This window comes from Heloderma suspectum, chromosome 7, assembly GCF_057233095.1.
Source record: "Heloderma suspectum isolate Gila_16-S chromosome 7, 16-S_ref, whole genome shotgun sequence".
In the NCBI taxonomy this organism is placed as follows: Eukaryota; Metazoa; Chordata; class Lepidosauria; order Squamata; family Helodermatidae; genus Heloderma; species Heloderma suspectum.
Genome location: NC_139464.1, coordinates 122,421,937 through 122,432,244, shown reverse-complemented (window position 1 = coordinate 122,432,244; position 10,308 = coordinate 122,421,937). Strand labels below are relative to the sequence as shown.

The 10,308-nt window shown below is 41.0% G+C and overlaps 1 protein-coding gene across 1 annotated transcript; it reads left to right on the top strand.

Moving 5' to 3' along the window:
* Window positions 1-129: 129 nt before the first annotated feature.
* On the top strand, window positions 130-2,583 carry LOC146340278 (polycystin family receptor for egg jelly-like). The gene has a single exon (XM_084811918.1). It carries the CDS (start codon window positions 130-132, stop codon window positions 2,581-2,583), a length of 2,454 nt encoding a protein of 817 aa, XP_084668044.1.
* Window positions 2,584-10,308: the final 7,725 nt, after the last annotated feature.

Here is a 10,308-nt window from a genome sequence, read left to right as displayed (position 1 = left end):
GCCAAAGACTTGGAAGACACTCATATATGGCTCTCCGTATTTGCTTCAGTTGTCACTGGTTCTTTCAAGAGGGTGGAGAGGGTATCTTGTTGCTTAGTAATAATGCTCACTAGTCTGCTATTTAACATCATGTTCTTCAGCGGTGAAGCAGACAAAGAAGTCCTTTCAGTACAACTACGGTATCTGAAATCTATGTATATTGGATTTGTGAGTGCTTTGTTTTCCATCCCTTTACACTTGACTATAACAATCTTATTTAGATATTCCCAAGAGAGGCCTGCAGTACATAACACAGGTGAGAGTGGGACAAAAGGAACTCCCCCCTCTTTGTCTAAAGCCCTTGTGGAAGTGGACAGTTCATCAGATACTTCATCAGTTTCTCAAACTTTAAGTGTGGAACAACAGCACATGCCATTACCAAAAACCAATGCTAATGACAATATTGTAGCAGATAAGGACACAGATACCACTGACAAAAAAAAGAGGGCTCTGACCCTCATCTTGGCATTTTTAAAAAGGCCACGATTCGCATGGTGGTGCAGATACGTTGCTTGGACACTGGTCTTTTGCATGTCTGCAGTTTCTTCATGCTTCATTATATTATATGGCTTGACCTATGGCTATACAACATCAATAGAATGGTTTATAGCATCCATGACATCATTATGTGAGAGTATATTTTTGCTGCAAACCCTAAAGATGGTTCTCATCTCAGCTATGAGTACTATTAGTCACAAATACTATAAAAACATCCCCTGGATAAGCACAGAACAATACCAGGAAATGCAGCTGGTCAAAGTAAGTGTGGATGCTAAAGATATGAGAGAGATTCACCATGAACTTGCCAGAGTCAGATGCACCAAGGATTATGAGCCTTTAAAGGAGGACGAACTCATACTCTTTAGGAAAAAAGCAAGGGCTCAACACTTAGCTTTTGTTTTTGTAAAGGATATAATCTGTCATCTTATCTTCTCAACTTGCATTTTCATTATTGCTTACTCTTCAGCACCGACCACTACTTTTTATTACAATAAAGCTATTTATAATAAATTCTCCCTTGGTCTCTCCAAAATAAATAAGCTGGAGCATATTTACATGTGGATGAGCAATGTCTTTGTGCCATTGATACATAATGACTATCAACCCACCTATCTTTCAGAGTCTTGGTCTAAAATCCTTGGTTTGCCCAGAATGAGGCAAATAAGAGCACAGAATACTGAAAAGTTATGTTTTCATCCAGACAGCATTATAAATTATGTGATTAGTAAAAGCCACTGCCGTCATGTATATGATACTGATCCGGAAGATCGAAGTGACTATCAAGGGTCATGGACAATCCCAGCCAAAAAATCAGGTTCCCATGATTTCAGCAGTTTTCAAGGATTTACATACGAGTCAGACATTTATCAATGGGAATATAAGTCTTATGGTATTTTAAATGCATATGGACCTGGAGGATATTCCTTTTATTTTTTTCCTGGAGAGCAACAACCCAATACAACATTGAGGCTGGATGATTTGCAAAGGAACAACTGGCTTGATGAGCGGACCTGGGCTGTGATTTTTGAGCTAACAACATTTAATCCAGATGTAGATCTATACTGCAGCATAACTGTCATGTTTGAGACTACCGACATCGGTGCCATTAATACAAGCTTGTCAGTTCATTCTTATAAACTCTCTATTTTACGGTATGAAGCCCACATTCGGATGGTTCTATATGGAATTATAGTGTTTATTCTTATCTTTTACCTTGCCAATGAATTTTGTGTGTTACGCCGAGAAAAAATAGGCTATCTCAAAACAGCTACTAACTTAAATAATTTTGCAATGAAGACGATCTGTATCATTTTTTTATTGCTCATTGCACTGAAATTCAAGCTGGCTTTTACTTTACTGGAGTTTTATCTACTCAATCCAGAAAAATTTGTTCCCTTCCATGTAGTTTCTCAAGTTGATCAGCTCTATAGAATGGTCACAGGTGTCTTGGCCTTCCTTCTGGTTTTGAAACTATACCGCTATTTCAGATTCATGTACAATGTGCGTATGGCAGAAAACACTATGTCAGCAGCTTTTCCTGGGTTGGTTGGTTTGACTATGATTGCGGTTCTAGTCTTCTCTATGTACATGTCATTTGGGTACCTAATATTTGGTGAATATGAGTGGAGTTATAATTCTTTGATTCATTCTCTCCAAACTGTACTTTCATATTGTTTTTCTGGACTTAAAGACACAGGGATTATGACCTCCAATAGGTGGCTGGGAATATTTTTCCGAGCTTCATTTATGTTTACCTTGATGTTTGTTTTCATTAATTTATGGAGAGCCCTAATAATCTCTACTTATATGTCAATGAAGCAACCTGTCTATGAACAACATTCTGATGAAGCAGAAGCAATGAACTTTTTGGTTCTGAAGATCCAAAGTATATGGCTTTCCATTACCTACCAGGCACCACGTTCAGGTGGCAGTGACCGTGCCAACACTGTGATATATGGAAAACCCGTGACTATGGATAATCAACAACCAAGGTTGAAAAACAGGCAAGTAGGCGGTAACAACAAAGTTTACCTTTCTGTTTGAAAAAGGCATTGGTAAACAAAGAATAAATTCCATAATATTTCTGACCCAAGCTGACCTCCACAGATTTTTTTAAAAATATACTAACACAATTTCAGCTGTATTCCATTCTCCTCCTTTGTAGCTATTTTCACCTCTGATGTTCCTATGACTCCTTTCTGTTGGTTCGATTTGGGATTTTAAGTAGGTACCAACTCCCATACAAAATCATAATGAGAAGAATACATCCCATCTTGGTATGTTAATAATATAACTTGATGTCATTCATCAGACCATGAGTGGATATCATTTAATTTTTACCCTTGCTCTCTAGTCCACAGGAACACTATCCTAGCTCCTAAAGAAATGGCAATATATTAGTGAGATAAATCCACAAAAGGAGTAATAACTTCATGAGGAATAGCAATATTATTCATTATTACTAAACAATATAGCAAGGAGATGAGGCTGAATGTAGTTACTAGTTCCCGGTTCCTTGTTCGCATGAAAGTTCAAAATGGAGTTCAATCAGTAGACGTAATAAAGAACTTTCTATGCCCCTGAAACCTAAATAAGCACTGGCCTACCCAATATCATATATCTCCGTGGTTTGGGGACTGTCCCCTTCAAGTTCTATAACAGTTCTCACCACTCAAAGCTGTTGTCGTTGCACAGTGCTCTTTAGTGTATGTTAACCCCAGGTAACAATTACAAATAAGGAACTGGGTGTGTATACCTCAAAATAAGCTTTGGGCCATCCCAAATAATATCCTCATACTTCCAGGAGAGTATCCTTTCTGAGATGGCACAGAATTGCATCCAGCTAATGTTTTGTTTGGGTGCAAGACGCTATCAAGCTGATGCCTCCATGCCAGTAACTACCATTGTATGTAGAAATGCTTAAGGGACTGGGGTTGTGCACCCCATAATAAGCTTTGGGCCACCCCAAAACATTCATCTTAAAGAGGGTGTCCAAGAGAAAATTTCTATGCCAACCCATTGCTGGGGATGTGTGTGTATGATTTGGGGTGACACAAACAGGGATTTTAGCAGCAGTCAAGAAGTTAGCTATCATTCCAACATCATCCCTTACTGCCTCATCCTTTAACTAATTCAGAAAAAAATGAAAGGGTAACTAGGGAGTCATTTGCTGTATATAAAAATGTACCAAACACCAAAATGGGTTAATTTGGGGTTAATTTGAAAAGATACATCAACATCCAACTGATCACTGGATACATTAGTATCCAGCTGATTGAAGCACCAACATTTGTTATTATCTAAACCATATATTATTTTGATCTTATGTGGAATTAAGTACCATTGATGCAATTTTTTTAAAAAAATCTGCTTTAGATTAAATGCTATTAAGTGTTTTCCTTTATTCTCTCATATCCATTTCCATACTTCATCTGCTATTGTTACCCCTAAATCTTTCTTCCATTTGTCCTGACAGGTTGCATTACCTCTATTCTGTATATTTTTGATAATCACTACATTATATCTATCCAGTCTTTACTAGTCATAGCCAAAAGTATTTCCTCTGTTCAAGATAGTTCACAAATCAGACTATATTTTTGAATCCATGCACTAATTGCATATGTGGTCTGAAAAAAATGAAGAAGCCCAGGCTGAAAGGGATTGAATCTTGGAGTTATCTGATCATAGAATATTTCCTCTTTCTAAAAAATCTCCCAAGATTGCTAGTGTGTGCATTATAACAACAAGGTGTATGTGGAGACAAAACAGGAGACCATATTTCCAGAATTGCTTTACACTGAGTTGATGTATTTCTCAATTAAAAAGAATAAAATGACAATACATCTTTTAAAGATGGATATGATGCATCCAATTCAGTGTTCCATTCCAGCATCACTCATCCAATTCCAAACATTTGCTAACCTGCATGCCGCAGAATATTATAAAATAATGACAGGTTAACTCCTGCCTCCTATGGAGCATTATTTTTAAAGTTATTTTAGGATGTTTTTTCTACCAAATGTATTCATTGCATAGACCTTGCCAGTTCTTTATTATATTGTCTTTTTTTACCATTAAAGGCATATTTATTCCAAAATCGTTTATCCCAGAAGATTGCCATTTGTCTTACTATATTTAATGCCGCCCATATAGATTTTGTAAAGTTCAGTTTATTATATTAGGCATATCTGGGTCCATAAATGTTATCACTACATCATCTGTGTACATCAATAAATTTTTATTTATTTATTCGTGTCAGAAGCATCACAATTAAAAAGATACCATAGCATATAACATTTAAAATATAAGATGTAGAAGTTAAAATATATACAATTTAGACAAATCTTGCCCAGAAACTAGCAACGTTAATTGTGTTCTGTCACGCTTTCATAAGGTCCTCATGTGTGCATTGGTCAGGGCACAAAGGGCAAGTATATGTGTTGTTGTCTGCAAGTCTCCACAATTGCATAAGGCAGAGATCACCAGATAGCCCCATTTATTCATAGTATCTCTAGATCTTGTTGCGCCCGTGCGCAGTCTATTCAATGATTTCCAAACTTCCCAGCTTTCATCGAAACCGGGTGCCAGATCCTCTGCTGGTTCCATCTAGTGTTGATTTTTTGTAGCTTTCCATAGGTCCATTCTACTTTTGAATTCATCAAAGTCTTCTGTCGATCTGAGGAAGCTTTTCCTGGATTTTAATCTCTGAGGAGCTGGTTGTAGGCCATAAAGAGGGTGTTGTTTGGATATTGAAGATTTAAGCCTCTCTTTGTAAGCTGCTGCTTCTCTACGAACAGCAGGCAGGGCAATGCCAGCTATATGGTAGATCTTATCTAGGGAAGTAGATTTTAAACATCTGGTAATGATTCTACTTGTTTCATTCAAAGCATCATCAACTTGCCCAGCATGTGCTGATTTGTACCAAACTGGGCAGGCATATTCGCTAGCTGAGTGGCAAAGGGCTAATGCTGCTGGCGAATATGCCTGCCCAGTTTGGTATAAATAATTAATAAATTAGATACTTTTAAAAAATGTATCTACACACCTCTGGCAGACATTAGTTCTCCTAAACTTCACAAACATAAAGGAAGAAAGCCAGACCATGAAACACATGGTCTTCAATGTCTATATATTAATGCCCAAACTATGGGAAACAGACCAAACTTGAACTCTTAATACAGGAGGGAAATTATGACTTGATACATATAACTGAGACTTGGTGGAAGACTCTCATGACTGGAATACAGCAATTGAAGGATATAACTTGTTCAAAAAGAACAGGAGGAACAGAAAGGAAGGTGGGGTTGCACTATATGTTAAAAATACATATCTCTGCACAGAAATACAGGAGGATGAGCTTGGTAGCCCCATCGAGAACATCTGGGTTAAAATAAATGGAGCAGAGAATAAAAGGAATATGGTGGTCAGAGTCTACTACCTCCCAATCAAGGAGAAGACGAGGATGAAACTTTTGAAAAGCAGATAGCCAATGTTTCAAGGAAGCGTGATATAGTAGTAATGGGGGACTTCAATTTCCCCAATATTTGTTGGGAGACAAATTCTGCAAAACATGGCCCCTCCAGGAAATCCTGACTTGTGTGGCGGATAACTTCCTCCTACAGAAAGTAGAGGAAGGAACTAGAGGATCGGCTATCCTTGACTTGATCCTAACCAACAGAGATGACTTAGTGGATAAAGTAGCAGTTACAGGAACTCTGGGGAAAAGCGACCATTTTGTACTTGAGTTCTTGGTTCTAAGGGAAGCAAAAGCCATGTGTAGCCAAATCCATACCCTGGATTTTAGGAAAGCTGATTTTAATAAACTCAGAACAATGATCAGTAAGGACCCATGGCAAGCGACTCTTAACGAGAAAAGGAGTCCAAGATGGGTGGGAGCTTTTAAAAAAGGAAATTCTCAGGGCACAATTACAAACAATTCCAACAAGAAAAAAAGTGGAAGACAACAGAAGAAGCCAATTTGGCTTCACAAAAAGCTTAGAGATGACCTGAAAACAAAAAAAGGACACATATAGTAAGTGGAAGGAAGGCCAAGCGACAAAGGCAGAGTACAGGCAGATAGCACAGAATTGCAGGGATGGTATCAGGAAGGCTAAAGCTGAGAACGAGCCGAGGTTAGGGAGGGATGCTAAAAGCAACAAAAAAGCTTTCTTCAGCTACATGCATAGTAAAAGACAGAGGGAATAAATGGTGGTTCATCTATTAAATAAGGATAGCAAAATGATAACAGATGACAAAGGAAAGGCAGAAGTGCTCAATTCCTACTTTGGCCCAGTCTTCTCCCGAAAGAGGGTCTATGACCCCCCTGGCAAAGGCGAAGTGCAGTCTGAAGGAGCAGGATTGCAGCTTGAGATCGATAGGCATATGGTCAAGGAATACCTAATTATTTTGAATGAGTTCAAATCTCCAGGGCCAGATGAACTTCATCCTAGAGTAATAAAGGAACTGGCAGAAGAACTCTCAGAACTGCTGTCTATTCTCTTTGAGAAATCCTGGAGGACGGGGGAAGTGCTAGATGACTGGAGGAGGGCTAATGTTGTCCCTATCTTCAAAAGGGGGGGGGAGGAACCTGGGAACTACAGACCAGTCAGTCTGACATCAATCCCTGGGAAAATTCTGGAGCAGATGATAAAGCAATCCATCTGTAAGCATCTTGAAAACAGTGCAGTGATTACTCGAAGCCAACATGGATTTGTCAAGAACAAATCCTGCCAGACGAATCTGATCATATTTTTTGATCAAGAAACCTCCCTTGTATGAACTTGAGCACGCTCTGGGAGAGAGCGGAGGATAGGAAGGCCTGGCGTACTATGGTCCATGGGGTCACAAAGAGTTGGACACGACTTAATGACTGAACAACAAAAACCTCCCTTGTGGACTGTGGGAATGCTGTGGACATAATATACCTCGACTTCAGCAAAGCTTTCGACAAAGTGCCCCATGAAATCCTGATGAGCAAACTAGTTCAAAGTGGGCTAGATGGAACAACGATCAGGTAGATCCACAGCTGGCTACAGAACTGGACTCAAAGAATGCTTATCAATGGGATCTTCTCAAACTGGGGAGAGGTAACGAGCAGGGTACTGCAGGGCTCAGTCCTGGGAGCAGTGCTCTTCAACAATTTTATTAATGACTTGGAGGAGGAGGTGCAGGGAATGCTGATCAAATTTGCAGATGACACAAAATTGGGTGGGATAGCTAATACTTGGGAAAGGAAAGGTTCCTCCTGTGCAAGCACCGAGCCATTGCTGACTCCTAGAGGCACGCTGCTTTCATTGGCGTTTTCATGGTAGACTGTAGCGGGGTGGTTTGCCATTGCCTTCCCCCGTCATGACTACCTTTCCCCCAGCAAGCTGGGTACTCATTTTACTGACCTCGGGAGGATGGAAGGCTGAGTCGACCTGAGCCGGCAACCTGGGACCCAGCTTCCACTGGGATCGAACTCAGGTCATGGGGAGAGTTTCGGTTGCAATACTGCCACCTACCACTCTGCGCCACACAAGGCTCTTAATACTTGGGAAGACAGAAACAAAATTCAAAGTGATCTTGATAGACTGGAGCACGCTGGGCAGAAAACCACAGAATGACATTTAACAGGGATCAATGCCAAGTTCTGCACCTAGGAAAAAGGAACCAAATGCACAGTTACAAGATGGGGGATACGTGGCTCAACAACACTACAAGCGAGAAGGATCTTGGAATTGTTGTCGATCACAAGCTGAATATGAGCCAACAATGTGATGTGGCTGCAAAAAAGGCAAATGCTCTTTTGGGCTGCATTAATGGAAGCATAGCTTCCAAATCCCGGGAAGTACTAGTTCCCCTCTATTCAGCACTGGTTAGGCCTCATCTGGAGTACTGTGTCCAGTTCTAGGCACCACACTTTAAGAAGGATGCAGACAAACTGGAGAGGGTTCAGAGGAGGGCAACAAAGACGATCAGGGGACTGGAAACAAAGCCCTATGAGGAGAGACTGAAAGAACTGGGCATGTTTAGCCTTGAGAAGAGAAGACTGAGGGGAGATAAGATAGCGTTCTTCAAGGACTTGAAAGGTTGTCCCAGAGAGGAAGGCCAGGATCTCTTCTTAATCATCCCAGAGTGCAGGACACGGAAGAATGGGCTCAAGTGACAGGAAGCCAGATTCCGGCTGAACATCAGGAGAAACGTCCTGACTGTTAGAGCAATACGACAATGGAACCAATTACCTAGGGAGGTAGTGGGCTCCCCCACACTGGAGGCATTAAAGATGAAGCTGGACAGCTATCTGTCAGGGATGCTCTGACTTGGATTCCTGCATTGAGCAGGGAGTTGGACTCTATGGTCTTGTAGGCCCCTTCCAAACCTACTATTCTATGATTCTATGAAATAGATCGCCAGCAGTTCCATGCACACAGCAAGCTGTAGGAACCATCCCTGTATAAGAGCCCATAGGCATGCATGGGCAATCTCTTTTGAGTCAAGGGCCACCTTCACTGTCGGGCAACGGATTGTGGGGGGGAGGGGCACATCCCAAGGGCGGGGGCAGAGGAAAAGGAGATGGGGCCAGAGCAAATGTGGGGTGCGTCTTTATTTCATCTTCATAATGTGACCTGCAAAAAAAACACACAACGCATTGGTGCAACTGTTAAAAATGTGTTCTGTTACTTGAGCAAATATGTAAGGTTCAACTCACCTTAATGTGATGGCTGGGCTTTCTTCTTCTTTGTGAGCTTCACTATGTCTTGTGGAACAAAATGACACAAAATTGGGCGGGATAGCTAATACTTTGGAAGACAGAAACAAAATTCAAAGTGATCTGGATAGACTGGAGCGCTGGGCAGAAAACAACAGAATGACATTTAATAGCGACAAATGCCAAGTTTTGCACCTAGGAAAAAGAAACCAAATGCACAGTTACAAGATGGGGGATACGTGGCTCAACAACACTACAAGCGAGAAGGATCTTGGAATTGTTGTCGATCACAAGCTGAATATGAGCCAACAATGTGATGTGGCTGCAAAAAAGGCAAATGCTCTTTTGGGCTGCATTCATAGAAGCATCGCTTCCAAATCCTGGGAAGTACTAGTTCCCCTCTACTCAGCACTGGTTAGGCCTCATCTGGAGTACTGTGTCCAGTTCTGGGCACCGCACTTTAAGAAGGATGCAGACAAACTGGAGAGGGTTCAGAGGAGGGCAACAAAGACAATCAGGGGACTGGAAACAAAGCCCTATGAAGACAGACTGAAAGAACTGGGCATGTTTAGCCTTGAGAAGAAAAGACTGAAGGGAGATATGATAGCACTCTTCAAGTACTTGAAAGGTTGTCACAGAGAAGAATGCCAGAATCTCTTCTTGATCATCCCAGAGTGCAGGACACGGAATAATGGGCTCAAGTGACAGGAAGCCAGATTCCAGCTGAACATCAGGAAAAACTTCCTGACTGTAAGAGCAATACGACAATGGAACCAATTACCTGGGGAGGTGGTGGGCTCTCCCACACTGGAGGCCTTCAAGACAAGGCTGGACAGCCATTTGTCAGGGATGCTCTGACTTGGATTCCTGCATTGAGCAGGGGGTTGGACTCGATGGCCTTGTAGGCCCCTTCCAACTCTACTATTCTATGATTCTATGATTCTATCCTCCCAACTCCCTGAAAAGCCATATTCTTTATATGGTCATGCAGCATTATCTTAAGTACATTTATTCAGAAATAACTCCCACAGAGTACAATATATGTAATTCCTATAAGTATATTTAAGACTGCAGTGTGC